This window comes from Rana temporaria, chromosome 11 (assembly GCF_905171775.1).
Source record: "Rana temporaria chromosome 11, aRanTem1.1, whole genome shotgun sequence".
Classification (NCBI taxonomy): domain Eukaryota; kingdom Metazoa; phylum Chordata; class Amphibia; order Anura; family Ranidae; genus Rana; species Rana temporaria.
The window spans coordinates 127599432-127617083 of NC_053499.1; the positions used below are offsets into that span (position 1 = coordinate 127599432).

At 41.6% G+C, this 17652-nt stretch overlaps 1 protein-coding gene across 1 annotated transcript in view; it reads left to right on the top strand.

Moving 5' to 3' along the window:
• Positions 1–6220: 6220 nt before the first annotated feature.
• The window catches only part of LOC120917653 (cytochrome P450 2J6-like), a 30770-nt gene continuing 19338 nt past the window's right edge, over positions 6221–17652 (top strand). Inside the window, exons 1-4 of the mRNA XM_040329105.1 lie at positions 6221–6424; positions 11159–11321; positions 12853–13005; positions 16411–16571. Coding sequence (XP_040185039.1) covers positions 6263–6424; positions 11159–11321; positions 12853–13005; positions 16411–16571 — 639 coding nt within the window. The 5' untranslated portion in view covers positions 6221–6262. The remainder of the gene's footprint in view (positions 6425–11158; positions 11322–12852; positions 13006–16410; positions 16572–17652) is intronic.

Below are 17652 nucleotides of genomic sequence, written 5' to 3' on the forward strand. Positions count from 1 at the left end.
TCACCCCTCCAGTGTGGGACGAATTTGTCTATAATCAAGAAGGAGGTGCCTTCCAGTGATTTATTGTGAACCTGTAAATAATGTCTGGGCACCGTATGTTTGTCACAGCCTTTCTTGATTTTTGCAACATGTTCACCTACCCTTGTAGAAAAACTACGGATAGTACGACCCACGTATTGTTTTCCACAAGGGCAGGTGATCAGATAAACTATGTGTGTGGAAGCACACGTAAAAAACTGCTTCATGGGATAATCCATCTTAGTAATACTAGACTGGAAAGAGATACTTTTCCTTCTCCCATGTATATTCTCAAGGCACAGGTTGGCTAACCGCTACATCTCCCACCTATTACAAAGGAGGAGAGGGGGAGTGACTCAGTCACCCAAACACATTGCGCGTATTGACGCCAACCCCGCCCTAACACTTCCGGCCTTTGGATCGCAAATGAGGAATCATGTTCTTCATCATGGAACGCACGCCGTTTGAGGCATGGCGGAACAGATGGCGACAATCACGGATCTGGATCTGAGGTATTTAATGCAGGGGGGTAGCATGGGAAGGTCAGATACCCCAGTTGAAGTCCGTATAGCGACGAAACCGGTCGGGTGACCATTCCATTGCATCCCCACTGCATTCTTAACTTTTGGAACACTCCTCACACCTTTCCAAGGTGGGAGTTTGCTGCTATATCTTTTCAGTTTGCTGTAATTTTATTCGTTTTGATTTTTTCAGTTGGCTGATTTTTCAATTCAAGTGTGGTTTTTCAAGTTTTTATGATTTTATTGCATTTCCAGTCACGTGTGTGAATTTTGGAATTTGGAATGCTTTTACCATTAAATAGTTTTACACTATGAGGAGCACCTCTACATTTTTTTTCTTTTTTTATATATCAATTTGGGTGTTTGGAGCAACTACTGACAGGCTGATCCCGGTCATTACCTCTGGATAAGCAAGTACATCAGTGACCATTTCTGGTTTGGACACGTCGAGTGAGGACTCCTGGACCCAGACAGTCGGTCTATACAAGCCTTGACGACCCTCCCACCGTATGGTGGTTGAGAGGGTCCACCTGTTCTGGTAAGGGTACCCACTCATCTATCTATATGTCCAGCACTGAAGATAGCTTTATTTGAGGATATCTGCTCCACCCAACACTGGAAGTGCTTACATGTATTTTGACTCCACATTCCTCAGAAAGACTTTGTTTCTTTGCAGTATTGGGCTTATGTCACTTTATTGGGGCACACCTGATTACTAGCGGAATGTTGGTCTTGGAGGACTGTTTTTAGAACGAACTCTTTGATTCTATACTGTAACTTCCATTTGGTCATATATATCACTAATTGTTTGGAGTGTCTTTTACCTTCATATAATATATTTCTATTAACACATGATTGGTGGTTTGTACCACAGACATCCACATATATCTGCACCTGATTGCCGACTTTGTTTAGAGCACAGTTGTGTCTGTGAACTATATTGGTTTATTAGTGTCACATGGGAGTATCTATTATAAGTACAGCCAGGGCTTTTTTTCAGGGGGAACTTGGGGGAACTCAGTTCCACCACCTCTGGCTCAGACCCTTTGGTGCCTGCTCACCACAATCACTTGTAAACACAGAAGTCTGGTTTCTGTGTTTACAAGTGACAGCTTTGTAACCCCCCGAACTCTGTACCCTGTATGTAATGCAATTCAGGTATTTAATGCCCCTTTAGGACCCTTCTACTGTTTGTGAAATCTGAACGGGTCATGGTTGAGTTCCTGCACCTATTTTCAGAGAAAAAAAGCTCTGAGTACAGCTCCTATTAATTTTTATAATACAGTGGTGACAATTGATGGCACAGTGGCTGTGTTTGATGGCAAGACACTTGCCTTATGGCGCGCCAGGGAACAGGGTGTAAAATTGACCGGTCTCCCGCCCGATCATCGAGATAGTAGAGACGAGTGTGTGTCTGTGGCTGGGCTGCCACTGCGGGAGGCATCTGAAGGACGAGTCCTGTCTCCCCGATCCCCGCAGCGGCACTGACCTGTGCAGTCACTCTGACTGTCACTCAGTCTCCGTGTGTATGTCCTTGGCTACGTGGTGGCGGCTCCTACGTCAGTGAGTGACATAAGTGGCCCCGCCCCTGGGTCCCCTGCCTGCGCGCTCAGCCGCATGATGTGAAGGAGCGAGGCCGAGGGCTGCAGGAGGCGGAGCAACGGACAGACCGGACCCGCAACAGCAGGGAGTGCAGACTGCGGCATCATCCTGGAGGCGATCTGTTGAAGGACTCGGGACGGGAGCCGCCCGGTACACAGATTGTTCAGAAACAGGTAAGGGAGACCGACCTGTTTTAAAGTTTCCAGTTAAAAAAAAAAAAATGGCACACTGCACTGCTGGGATTTGTAGTCCTCTGTAACTGCTGGTATTCTGCATTGCGTTTTATATAAGGTATTGCTGGTATTTGTTTGTTCCTCTATAGCTGCTGGTATTCTCCATTGCGCAGTATAATGTATATTGCCCCCCCCCCCCCCCCACTGCAGTAGGGGATGTTTGAGGATGAAGAGTAGGTGAAGGGGCTAGTAAATATGTAATGTAATTTACTAGCCCTTTCCTTTTCTAAATGAACACACTCACTGTGTTCATTATTAACTAGTAAGCTTGTTCTGGGCAAGGCAAAAATGGACATTATAAATACATACATACAATATATAAGCAAATGTTAGTCATTTGTTTTTCAACTGTGAACACTGTGGCCTCTGGTGTAAAGGGGAACTTTACATGTAAGGAGTGCTCTGAGACACCTGATTTACCTTAGTGTACTCACTCAGAGGCACAAGAGAGAGGAGGGAGACTTCAGTCACAGACAGGGATGGATGGTGAGCTCACTCACCCCTTAGCAGTCAGCACCTTTCATTCAGATGTATCTGAGGCTGCTAGACTTTCAATTTCCAGCCCCCACTTTCCTTTTTTGAGGCACAGTGTCGGGAATTGGAGTGTGGGCAGACACAGAGGGGTAGGGGCGGGAGAAAGAGGTGCAGATCAAGCCCTCTCTCCTCTACCGTCTTGGTGTTTTTTTGGGGGGGCAATTGTTAGTGTTGGCTTTGGGGCAGTGTGAAAGAGAGTGTAAAGCCCCATACACACGGTCGGACTTTTGGCCAACCAACTTCAAAATCTGCAACTTTTCTAATTTGTCCGACCGTGTGTACGCTCCATCGGACCAACTTTTTCGGGTTTCATCCGACAAAAAGTTGGGTCTGCAAACGGACAAACTTTCGGCAACAAAAGTCCGATGGTGCCTTGTCTGACCGTGTGTACAGCAAGCCAACCAACTTTTGGGCAAAGTGCAAATACGCATGCTCAGAACCAATGTTAAAAGCAACAAACAATAGCAGAAGTTAACCAAAGGGTGGTAGTAAAGAGCAGAAAAGAGCAAAAAAAACACGTGATGTTAGGAAAGTTTTAGAAAAGTTTGCAGAAAAGTCTGACTGTGTGTATGCTATGGGTGTGGCCGGACAAATCAATTATGACAAAAATCCAAGGGAAATTTTGTTGGCTGTCTGACCGTGTGTATGAGCCTTTACACACACACTCAGCTTAGCCAACTACAGCCAGCAAACCTGCTGAGAAGCCATAGCCCAGTCTTAATAATGTGTCTGGGTTTCAGGCAGTCTGAAACCCGGACGTATGATGACAAACCCGAACTGTCCAGGTGAATCCCGGACAGGTTGTGCAACCCTAGTAACAACCATTATGAGTATCAAATGCTTTGAAAAATCTACCTCAATGTATCATATCTATTTAATTAATTTAATTAGTTTGGCCTAGCTTCTTAATGAAAATATGTTGCCAAGTTCTTGTAAATTTATTTTCAGCAAAATTTGTTTATAAGTTATTTTATATCTATTATTATTCCTACAAATAATAGAACCCCAAAAAAAACACATTTGGAGTCGCCCCTGTCTGGATTGGATTACAATTTTGGGGCCCCATACCTCCCAAGTTTTTTTCTCGATCTTCTCTTCATAACATTTGGTAGTCATTACCCCAAAAATTCTAAGAAGTATTTATTTATTTTTTATCTCATGGACGAAATGTGAGAAATAATGTCTATATCATACAATCATTCCATAAACACATACCACATACACTGCATATATTATTTGAGGAAAATATGCTTATAAAATAGTTTACCATTTGCCAATAAAACAATTAAAATAAAATGTTTTAATTAAAAAATGTTTTTTAAAACAAACACGTTATACTTATAATGCAAAAAAGACTGCGCTATCCCAAATATATAAACAAAATTAAAATCAAATACAAAAAAGGCTGCAGTAACGGTGGGATAAACACAACAACAATAAACAGAAAAAAAACTGCGCCAACAGTGGAAAAACAGGATGGGTTGAAGTGTATGGGACGTTAAGACAATGTCCCAAATTGCATTGAATATAGTCTCAATAAGTAACCATTAGCATAATGGGTAACACGTCTGTGAATCCTATTATGAGTTAGAGACCACCACCTAATGGAAAGCCGCTTACCAGAAGGGCAAGCTTAAACAGCGTTTAAAACCATGCCTCCGTCCACAGGAACTCAGGGATCCAACTAGAGCTTCTCCAGTTACAAGGGTGCTAGGTTCTTGCATACATGCGGTCCGTGGGTTGTAAACACATGAGAGGAAAGGGGACCATAGCATAATTCCATATAAAGAAGGATTTATTGAATAAAAGTATTGTACTTACAAAAAGATGTAATTTTAAAAGCATGTAATCAATGCCGGCCGGCACTATAGGAGCCCTTCCTCCTTCAAATCGACGCGGTGACGTCACTGTATGCCGTCCCAGGCGCGTTTCGTCAAACGCAGACGTTTTCAATGGGGATTAACGTTATACTTACCTTCTCTGTGTAATGGTTTTGCACAGAGCAGCCCAGATTCTTCTCTTCTGGGGTTCCCCACCGAAGCTTCTGGCTCCTCCTGCCTTCAGAGTGCCCCAATAGCAAGCTGCAAAGTATATTATAGAGTGCCCCTATAGTAAGGTAAAAAAAAAAAAAAGTATGGCTATATAACCACTCACTTCTTGCCCAGGACTACATGTCCAATGAAGCATTGCTCCGCACACATTCACAAGTTCTCAGTCACTTACTGACATGTATGGATGATGTACTGAGCTGTATGTGTGCTGCACTGTATTTCCAGATATGTAAACAAAAAATGTATTCTGTATGCAGTCCAACTAATCTGCTGACCGATTAAACGATTATGAAAATAGTTTACAATTATTTTCATAATCGATTAGTTGTCGATTAAATGATTAGTTGTTTCGGCCCTATATTTAATTAATTATAATCATATTCTGAAACCATAAATGTATTTTATTTTTGTGTTGAAAGAATGCTGGTTAATTTTTTTATACTTCCTAATTATGTTTCCTTATCTTACCAAATTATCATTTTTGGACCCAAATTTGCAGGTTGCAGCAAAAGAACATAGTTCACAAATATGAGAAAAAAACTATTTTTTAAATTGTGATATGTTTATTTCTATTTTGTCTTGTGTTGTCCTGTGAATACATAGATAAGAGTTTTATATTTACAGTAAAACCTTGGTTTGAGAGTAACTTGGTTTAAGAGCATTTTTCAAGACAAGCAAAATGTTTAAATACATTTTGACTTGATATACAAGCGATGTCTTGATATACAAGTTGCGTCATGTCACAACTGAGTATACAAGAGAAGAGAGGAGCCTCTAAGTGTAGCGATATGGTTACATTTAATGAAGGTACAACATTTAGCAACATATTGCTACACTTTTTTGCTTCTAATCCCCCTTGTGGAAGCTTCCATTTGTGGATGGACATTTTATGGTTACACAACCTATCACATTGCTATAATCGTTTTATATGGACTATAACCGAGAGAATTTATGAGTAAATATTTGTGGAACGAATCATCTGAGCTTCCATTATTTCTCATGGGTAAATTCGCTTTGATATACAAGTGCTTTGGATTACAAGCATGTTTCCGAAACAAATTATGCTCGCAATCCAAGGTTTTACTGTATATAATTCCTTGAAATTATTTTTTATTGTATCTTGTTGTATTGTGTTGAGCAATTTTTGTCTTTTTTACTTATCACTGTTGTGGTTAGAACACAAAAACTGTAACTAGTGTAACTAGACACCAATGGTGACCCTATCAGACTCTGAGGGAGGTGTACTCTCAGTTTTGTACTTTGTATTTTAGGAAGCAGAATCAGACAGTGTGAATTCCCCGTCATGGAGCTGAGTACTGCACTGTTGCTGGGCCTCCTCCTCTTGGCTTTGTTATGGAAGAAATTCTCCCGACCAAAGGATTTCCCTCCTGGGCCTCTAGCATTGCCTGTACTGGGTAATATACTGCAAATGGACTTTTATAATCCTTTAAAGACCCTGAGAGAGGTGAGTTAAAAGGATAATAATAAAACTGAAGAACATCTAAGTATATGCTGACAGTAGCTTAGCAATTAGCATTATAGCCACCTACCTGACTTGGAAGGTCAGTCTTGGGTTTTCAGGTTTGACATATACTTGCTTGTGGAAAAATGCCCTGTTTTCAAGTCAAAATATATATCACCAGCAAACCGAGGATCGTGAAAATTAACATCCAAATATTTATTTGAGAGGATCACATCACAGTGGGAAGGTGCAACATTTGGAGGCCATGCAGGTCCCCTTTGTCAGGCATGTGATCCATGTCTGATGAACGTGCCTTGTGTAGCCCCAAAACATTGCACCTTACCGATGTGAGGTGATCTCATAACATCGGGGATCAGCAGGCACACAGCATCGGGAATCGGCAAGCACACAGTGGCAGGGATCGGCGGGCACATCGGGGCAGGGGATCAGGCTGCGGTGGACATCTGTCAGTGTCTCCTGTGTCCTTTTCTCTTCTGAGATCACGCCGGATTCAGCTGTGCGTCTCCTCCCCTCCTCCTAGGCATCCAATAGGATCGCATGTCCTTTAAGCAAATCGAGAAACAGGTATCAGACCCACACTTCCTGATTGGCAAAGAGGCGATTCAGTGTTAGAAAAGCGGATATTCATTTGATTTTCTAACACACCTGGGTGGGCTCAGAGCACAATGCTCTGCGCTTCGAGTCCGCCCTATTTTGAAGCCTGTTAAAGCCTATGGCTTTAATCAGGTGCTTCAAAAAAACACTCCCGCCGCTGTAATTCACGTGCCCGGCGTCCTGAAATGGGCCGGACGCATGAATAGGGGGTAATATTCATTAACCATATAGGGGGGTGGTGTGCATAGAGGGGGCGGCACCTGTGTGCCCCTGATATACAGTATCTCACAAAAGTCAGTACACCCCTGACATTTTTGTAAATATTTTATTACATCTTTTCATGTGACAACACTGAAGAAATGACACTTTGCTATAATGTGAAGTAGTGAGTGTACAGCTTGTATAACAGTGTACATTTTCTGTCTCCTCAAAATAACTCAACACACAGCCATTAATGTCTAACCTTGTGGCAAAAAAAGTGAATACACCCCTAAGTGAAAATGTCTAAATTGGCCCAAAACTGTCAATATTTTGTGTGGCCACCATTATTTTCCAACACTGCCTTAACCATCTTGAGCCAGGAGTTCACCAGAGCTTCACAGGTTGCCACTGGAGTCCTCTTCCACTCCTCCATGACGACATCACAGAGCTGGTGGATGTTAGAGACCTTGCGCTCCGCCACCTTCCGTATGAGGATGCCCCACAGATGCTCAATAGGGTTGATTACAGTGATTTATAGTAGCAATACATTGCTCTGGTCACAATATGTAAAAAAAAAAAATCGTAAACAAAGGAAAAGATATGATGAAAAAAGAATATATACCGTATTTATCGCGGTATAACGCGGTATAACGCGCTCCTGCGTATACCGCGCACCCCTAAAGTGCCCCCGAAATTCCTGTAAAAAAAAAATGTTATATGATTGCATTACTTACAGTTTTGGTGTCTTCCCAGCCTCCATCGTCCGGTCCGGCGTCCGTCTCGATGGTGTCCTCCCGGCTTCTCCAGCGTGCGCCTTACGTCGAGTCCCCGCTTCCCGCGCTCAGTTCGAACGCCTCCTCCGACATATACCGGGTGCAGTACACTCGGGTACATTTGGCAAGGTTCGGCGTCGCTCGCGCTCACGCTCTGTGACGTTTATGCGTGAGCACGAGCGAAGCCGAGCCTGACCGAATGTACCCGAGTGTACTGCACTCGGTATATGTCGGCGAAGGTTTTCAAACTGAGCGCGGGAAGCGGCTATTGGCGTATCTCGCGCACCCACGATTTTCCACTTATTTTAAGGGGAAAATAGTGCGCGATATACGCCGATAAATACGGTATATATATATTTTAATTGCCATCGATCACCAGTTATATGATGACACTGTACTGCACTGGTGACTGACAATATGTAAAATTGTGACAAAAATATATAGTTTGGTTGAGAGCACAACCAATGGGAGTGTTAAATTTACGGCACGTGCCAGAAATTAAACTGTTTTATGAATGGGTTTACTTCCGCTTTAATGCACCAAATGCATTAAGATAAAAAAAACTTCTGGCTTTACAACCACTTTAAGCTCTGCTGTGACATGCCGTACATGTCGTCATTATTGGTGACAATGACACATTTATATATATATATATATATATATATATATATATATATATATATATATATATATATATATATATATATATATATATATATATATATATATATATACACACACACACACACACACACACACACACACACACACACACACACACACACACACACACACACACACACACACACACACACACACACACACACACAGATATATATAGTAACCTTGGATTGTACTGTGTACACAAAGGGATTCATTACTAATGCAATAGAGACTGATCACTTTGCAATATGAACATTTATTGAACATAATAAATAATGTGAAGCTTTGTTCACAATGAATGCCCAATTACATGCAAAGGAAAAAAATATGTTTATTTTCTTGCACATGATTGGATGATTGAAGTGACCACAGTTTAACCTTATTTATTTACTAAGCTGCATACTTAATGTGAAAGTCACATACAAATTAGTATTATAGTGGTAGTAAACTCCCAGAAAAAAAATTGTAGGCCCTTGGTGGTTTAAGCCATAATGTACTAGTATGTACCAATGTATTATAGCAGACGTACTGTACCCTAAAACAAACCTTATAAACAAACAAAAGATTTTCTATCACACCTGAAACAAACTTCCTCCAGTGGTACGTTGTCACCGCTATCAGTACTTCCATCTTCACCTGATCTTCCTTCTGGGTTCCCGCTCTCCAAACATTTGATTGGCCAGGCCACCTAGACATCAGTCCTGCACATGCGCACAGGAGTCACAGCTGTGGCACAGCTTTCTGAATCGATGGCACATTCAGTGTGCTCTCTTTTCAGAGCGCAGTGCACATGACGTGTTTGTGACATCACTGGCTGCTGCTTATTGGACAATCAGGCTGATGAAGAAGGCATGGTTCCGAAACGCGTCCCGATTGGATCACATAGCGGTTTCTCTTACTACTCCAGCTGGACACAGTGGGCCAGATTCAGATAGACATACGACGGCGTATCTCCTGATACGCCGTCGTATCTCTGAGTTCCGTCCGTCGTATCTATGCGACTGATTCATCTTCCTAAGATCCGCCAGGTGTAAGTGACTTACACCGTCGGATCTTAGGCTGCAATCTCCCCCTGGCCGCTAGGTGGCGCTTCCGTTTGTATACGCGACGAATATGCAAATGAGGATTTCCGCCGATTCAGAAACGAACAACCGCCCGGCGCATTTTTTTTTACGTCGTTTGCGTTCGGCTTTTTCCGGCGTATAGTTACCCCTGCTATATGCGGGGTAGCTAATGTTAAGTATGGCCGTCATTCCTGCGCCGAGTTTTGAATTTTTTACGTCGTTTGCGTAAGTCGTTCGCGAATACGAATGGATGTAATTTACGTTCACGTCGAAACCAATGACGTCCTTGCGACGTCATTTAGAACAATGCACACTGGGATATTTTACGGACGGCGCATGCGCCGTTCAACTAAAACGTCAAAAACGCGGGGTCAACATAAATTTTAATAAAACACGCCCCCTACATCCCCATTTGAATTACGCGGCCTTACGCCGCAACACATACGCTACGCCGCTCTAACTAAGGGCACAAGTTCTTTGTGAATAAAGAACTTGCGCCCAAAGTTAGAGCGGCGTAACGTATCGGAGATACGTTACGCGGGCCGGACAGATACACCAATGTATCTGAATCCGGCCCAGTGTCTTTGGGCGGGCATCCGATTTCTGGATCACGGCCACAGGGGGCAGCATGGCGCCGGTCTCCCTGCACGGACTCCAGGCTCATCTTGCTCTCCAACACAGCCAGCTTTCTTCTCCACCAAGGACTACCACACACGTCCAAGTTCATTACAGTCCACTGCGTACTGTCTCTCTCTCTCTCTCTCTCTCTCTCTCTCTCTCTCTTGTAAGTTCCATTTGTTTTATATGGTTGTGGATTTCCAGCCCACATATGAAAGCACCCTTGCCAGCGCCACAGTGTCAGACATTTTCTACCAATTAACATTTTTATTCCTATACCTCTGGGAATAAGTATCTTTCAATACTTCTTTTTTAACCTGGTATATGACATGTTATCACTATAGGATGGGCACAGTGTCAGCACTGTAGTGTTTTTTGGTCATGTCTCTATATTGTCAGTGTATCTGTCTGCTCATACGGACAGGCAGTTACACTGTCCATATACTACCCTAGCCTTTCCATATACTACCCTAGCCTGTCTATTTACTACCCTAGCCTGTGCATATACCCAAGGATCACAGGTGGCATGAGGAAGCGAGCCGGTGCTGCCACTATTTGTCTTCAGGCCAGGTCCAGAGATGCAGTGGAGTCAGGGGCAGGGCTAATGAGGGCGCCAAAATTAGGTTTCGCCTAATGTGTCAAAAATTCTTGTACCAGCCCTGCCACTATGCCTGCACTGTTTATAAAATGGCACTGGAAACTTCATTGGTTAAGTATAGTTGACTCTTTGCGTAGTTTTCATAAATCAGTTCTACAGTGTTTATTTATAGCATACAAAACATACTTTGTAATTTTTCTTTCAGTTATCCAAGGTGTACGGCCCAGTGTACAGCATTTATTTGGGATTTACCCCGGCTGTGGTCATCCAAGGGTTCAAAGACCTCAAAGAAGTTCTGGTGAACAAGGGAATAGATTTTGCAGACAGACCTCAAAATAGAGTATTGGAAGCAATTTCTGGTATCCGAGGTAATGTGATTTTTTTTTATTGACTGTGAATATATTGATTGGATTACTGACCAATTAATTTGGTCACACAAATTACACCGAACTGACTTAACTTTGATAATTTACCAGTTACATACATTTAAAAAATTATAAAGTTGCATACACAGGAATATAAAACACAATTTAATTTATTGCATAATTTAAAAAATATATAAAATGTATGTTTATACAAGTTTGCATACCTTGGTAAAAATCATGAACTTTTAGCATTGATATTGAAAATATGACTGATCATGCCAAAAAAAAAAAAAAATGTCTTTTATGTAAGGATAGAGATCCTACGAAGCCATGTATTATCACATAGTTGTTTGGCACCTTTTCAAATCATATTGATAACAGAAATCACCCAACTGGCCCTGGAATATTTGGCCTTGGTACAGACACACAAGGTGACACACACACACAGGTTAAAATGACAAATAAAGGTTAATTTCCCACATCTGCGGTTTTTTACATTGCAATTAGTGTCTGTGTATAAACAGTTAATGAGTTTGTTGAGATTTTCTCTTCCTGTTTAACACAGAGTGTGATGTCTGGGCATATAGCCAAGATAGCTAAAATTGCTGATTGGAGGAAAGGCACACAACCCCTTTCATCATAGGCAGAGACTCTCAGGTGTTTTGTAACAGGGCCAGCTCCCTGCTAATCTATTTTAGCAACCTCCCCAGACAGAAGGTCATAGCTATGAGTAAGCATCACACAATGTGAAACATGTCAGCTACCTTTTTCCTGTTGTTCACTTAATTTTGATTGCATAATTTTGGTTGTTTTTTATATTTTATTTATACAAAAAATACGTTGTAGGAGTGTGGCAGTCCAGGACTTCTTTCTATCCAATGCACCTGTGCATGGCCTGCACCCTTTTGGTTTAGTGGGACGGAAGAAAAATCAAGGGGTTTGGCAGTTTTCAGAGCGGTATCATCTCTCAATGAACTGTAGCTCCCCAGTACCAGCAGCCCCAGACCATGACACTCCCACTATGTTTGGCTGTAGGCAAGACTCTCTTGTCTTTGTACTTCTCACCTGGTTACTGCCACACATGCTTGACACCATCTGAACTAAATACCGTATTTTTCGGACCATAAGACGCACTTCCCCCCCCCCCAAAAAATATGAGGGAAAGTGTCTCTGCGTCTTATGGTCCGAATGTAAATCAGGCACCGCCCCCCGCCACCGCTGTCAATGCCCCCCGCCACTGCCAGAAAAAAAAGCGCTGATAAATTATCAGTATTGCACTATGATTGTCTTTTTCCCTTTGCTTTGAACAACATCCTTTTGGAAGATAAGAGTTGCAAACCGAAAGCCCTGTAAGAGGATATCTGACCCAGAGATCCGGACAAGAAATCTTTCGATTTCTAAAAATGTATTTTTAGAAATCGAAAAATAATGGACACTGATAAAGCAGATTATTACTCATTCATCACTGCTATGGAAGTGATAGGCTGTACCATTGGATTAGAGTACATTATTCTAAGAATTTCGCTTATTCCAGGTCTGGTGGCTACACCCTATGGACGAGCATGGAAAGAACACAGACGCTTTACCATGTCCACACTGCGTAACTTTGGCCTGGGCAAAAATTCAATGGAGGAGAGGATTCGTGAAGAGGGTGTATACCTAATTGATGAGTTTAGGAAGAATCAAGGTGAGATTACATGGCACTGGTGTCACTATTCTGATTCTTGAATTGTGGATGCATTTTCTCAACTATGGCCAAAATTATATTGATAAGCCACTTTTGGTGGATTGCAAGGTGCAAGGATTTTTGTCTACACATGTGACGGTGCATTTTGGTGCCCCCCACTATCCTCCTGCTACGCACCTTTCCTCCACAATGCAGCCCCCACCCTTGCTTTCTACATCCTCGCTGGTACCTCTATCACGTTGCACTCATACACTATTGTGATGGGGCGCAGGGTGAAGGGCATCACACAGCATTTAAAATTTGATCTGAGCTAAACTGGTACTAAACAGCTGTGTGTAATGAGGAGGTGGAGTTATGCATTCCCCCTTCTCCTCACTGGCTACAAGGCAGCTGGCAGCAGGTGAGGCAAACTAAAATGTCCACACTGCGCTCACTAGGAGAAACTAAATTCCTTGTACCTATAAAAATAATGCTTTTACTGCTATGCCACAAGCAAGAGTCTCACAAACCTATATAAACTCCAGCACAATCATTTTAAATATAAAGAATAAAAACTTCCATTGTACAGGTGAAACTAGAAAAATGTGAATATCGTACAAAAGTTCATTTATTTCACTAATGCAACTTAAAAGATGAAACTAATATATGAGATCGACTCATTACATGCAAAGCAAGATAGTTCAAGCCATGATTTGTCATTATTGTGATGATTATGGCTTACAGCTAATGAAAATCCTAAACCCACAATCTCCGAAAATTAGAATATTACATGCAATCAATAAAACAAGGATTGTACATAGAACAATATCGGACCTTTTGAAAAGTATAACATGCATATGTACTCAGTACTTAGTTTGGGCCCCTTTTGCAGCAATTACTGCCTCAATGCGGTGTGGCATGGAAGCTATCAGCCTGTGGCACTGCTGTAGTCTTATGGAAGACCAGGATGCTTCAATATCGGCCTTCAGCTCTTCTGCATTGTTCGGTCTCATGTCTCTCATCTTTCTCTTGGCAATGCCCCATAGATTCTCTATGGGGTTCAGGTCAGGCGAGTTTGCTGGCCAATCAAGCACAGTAATCCCACGGTCATTGAACCAGGTTTTTGTGCTTTTGGCAGTGTGGGCAGGTGCCAAGTCCTGCAGGAAAATGAAGTCGGCATCCCCATAGAGCTCATCTGTGGAGGGAAGCATGAAGTGCTCCAAAATCTCCTGGTAGACGGCTGCGTTGACCCTGGACTTAATGAAGCACAGTGGACCAATACCAGCAGATGACATGGCTCCCCAAATCATCACTGACTGTGGAAACTTCACACTGCACTTCAAGCATCTTGCAGTGTGTGCCTATCCATTCCTCCCCCATAATCCGGGTCCTTGGTTTCCAAATGAGATGCAAAATTTGCTCTCATCAGAAAAGAGGACTTTGGACCGCTGAGCAACAGACCAGGTGTGTTTTTCTTCAGCCCAGGTAAGACGCTTCTGACGTTGTTTGTTTGTTCAGGATCAGAAGTGGCTTGACAAGAGGAATACGACATTTGAAGCCCGTGTCCAGAATACATCTGTGTGTGGCTCTTGACTCCAGCCTCAGTCCACTCCTTGTGAAAGTCCCCAACACTTTTGAATGACCTTTTCCTGACAATCCTCTCCATGCTGCGGTCATCCCTGCTGCTTGTGCATCTTTTTCTTCCACACAATTTTCTATTAATGTGCTTTGATACAGCACTTTGGGAACATCCAACTTCTTTTGCAATTACCTTTTGAGGCTTTCCCTCCTTATGGAGGGTGTCAATGATGATGGTTTTCTGCACAACTGTCAGGTCAGCAGTCTTTCCCATGATTGTGATTCGTACTGAACCAGACTTAGAGACCATTTAAAGGCTCAGGAACTCTTTGCAGGTGTTATGGCTTAATTAGCTGATTAGAGTGGGACACTTTGAGCATAGAATATTGCACCTTTTCACAATATTCTAATTTTCTGAGATTGTGGATTTGCAGTGTTCATGAGCTGTAAGCCATAATCATCACAATTATGACAAATCACGGTTTGAACTATCTTGCTTTGCATGTAATGAGTCTATCTCATACATTAGTTTCACCTTTTAAGTTCCATTAGTGAAATAAATGAATTTTTGCACAATATTCAAATTTTTTGAGTTTCACCTGTATAGTGCAGGAGTCTGTAAGGCAGAGTGCAAGGCTTGTGGATGTGCAATGCACAGGGTGGATCGATGAAAAGGTCCTTCAGTCCATTTTCATCGGTTTGGACTGACCGTGTGTACGCGGCCTGAGGCTGGGGAGGAAAGATGGTGCTAGATCTCTTCCAGACAGGAAATGAGGCAGGCTCTATCTGACTTCTATTGCACACTGTGAGAAGATCACCTACATAGTGACATCGTAAGCAATCTAAATACAGGAGAGGAGCCTTTATGATTGTATAAGACCGTAATGAAGGCTTTAACATTTTTATACCTTTTGTGCTTTCATTGAAGTCATTTATTAATGAATGAATTCATAAATCGGTGATGTGTGTATAGATGCATATAGCTTTTTAAAACTTGCAAGCAATTTAGTATATATACAAATTTAATCCTTTCAGTCCACACAAGAGAATGCCTTTTAACAGTTTACTGAATTCTTACAATCAGAGATTTTTCATACTTCAGTCATTTCATGAAGGTGACGGCACTCAGCTTAAGTTACAAACAGTCCATAGTTCAGAAAAGTGTGACATGAGAGGAGACAAAAGGCCCATTACTCACAGAAGGGGTGTCCCAGCATGTGACATCTCTATCCATCCAGGCTTCCCCGAAGGCCAGCTACCTATATATAGATCCGGTCCGCCCACAGAAAAAAATCTGTTGTCACTTTCCTTGTGGTATCTAACCCAGGGAGATCATTATTTTCCTAACCTAGGGTATCCGTTTCCTGGCAGGGGCAGGGCTGGCACTTAGTTCATACAGCTCCTAAGCAGAATATCACCCTAACGCTATAGGGACATCTGATGGTCAATATGGGAACAACAACGGGCCATCTCCATGCCCTACCCTACAAAAATATAATTAAAAATGTAAACAACAGTATACAAGTAACTCAAATCACTGCCAAATACATAAAAAGGAAAAAAACATTCAATGAAAACATTCAATAAAAATAAACTAAACTAAAAAACAAAAAAGCTCAATATAAAAAAAGGTATTTTTTTGCAAGCACATTTCATCTCCATGAGTGTAGTTAAGATTTTCTGCTTTGGCAATAATTCACAAACGCAATCATTTAATCACATTGATCACATTTGTTGGCATTATGCAACATAATTACTCGTAGGCCTTAGCGAAAATAGCAAATTGTTCATTTAAATTATATTTATACTTATCTGACTCTGACAAGTAACTACTACTGTCGTTTTCAGATACACTGGTTGACCCCCATATTGTTGTTGACAATGCTGTAGCCAATATTATCTGTTCCAATTTGATTGGGAGACGCTTTGACTATGATGATGACACAATCCGAGATATTCTTAATGCTGTCCATGAAAATATGAAGATAGTCACTGGATTTTGGGCTCAGGTAGGGTAGGTCCTTCTCTGACTGTCCAGTCCTAAAGTAGAAGTATGTATTTAATAATGCAGTGCAAAGAGAAGTCACTGGTGACCAATCAAAATGGTTTGCTAAAGCCAAATTAGGTAAAGCTGAATTCCTGGCAGATATACCATATAAAATCAATGCAGCTTTGTATTCATCATCATATCATGAAATGTATTTTTTTTTTAAAGCAAACAATGTTGCATTGAATCTGACTTGGTATAAGCCTCTTGCAGTCCAATGTACAGCAAAGACGAGACTAGTGGTCACAGAAGCATCACAAGGAAGCCGTGCTCATTTTCTAAGACGGAACATATTGATGGAGAGAGAGGAGTGACAATGGTATAAGCTCAGAAGTCTTCTCATTTCACTCATATCATTTAATTTCATTATCCATTCACACGCTGGGGGAGGGACATGACCCAGGTCTCCTGAATTGCAAGATAGGGCTGTGCTGCTTGTCAAAGCTGTTTAAATCTCAGGCCTGGATGGACAGATTTTCAAATCTTTTAGAAAAACAGCTCCCATATATGTATTTATCTGTGTAAGGAGCTATTTGCCTTGAGTTCAACTTCAACATGTTTTTAATCAGTCACGCTGACTGTGTTGCATAAACTTTCAAATGGTGCTACAAAAATTACTGTTCTTGTATTTGGAACAGTCATCACCTGTGTACACTGCTATTTGACACAAAGGAGAATTGTTAAATTACCTGTCAACTGTAAATAAGCACCACATCCCTTGATTAAAGACTAAACACAGGAGAATTAAACAGGATTTTTAAGGTGCAAAAAAATAAATTTTATTATACAGGATACATTAAGGATACATTAAGTAAAAAAATCCATCATATGATAAATATAATTTCAAGAATGCATGCAGACAATTCTCTCAACATGTTTCGCCATTCAATTTGGCTTCCTCAGGAGTTTTTTGTCAAGCACTACTGTAAATATAGATGGATATGCCTAAAAAATACGCATCAGGAGCAGGAAACCTTAAGGATAGAGTCATGCGGTGTACCATAGAGAGGGGAAGATATTATATATCAAACAGATATGTTCAC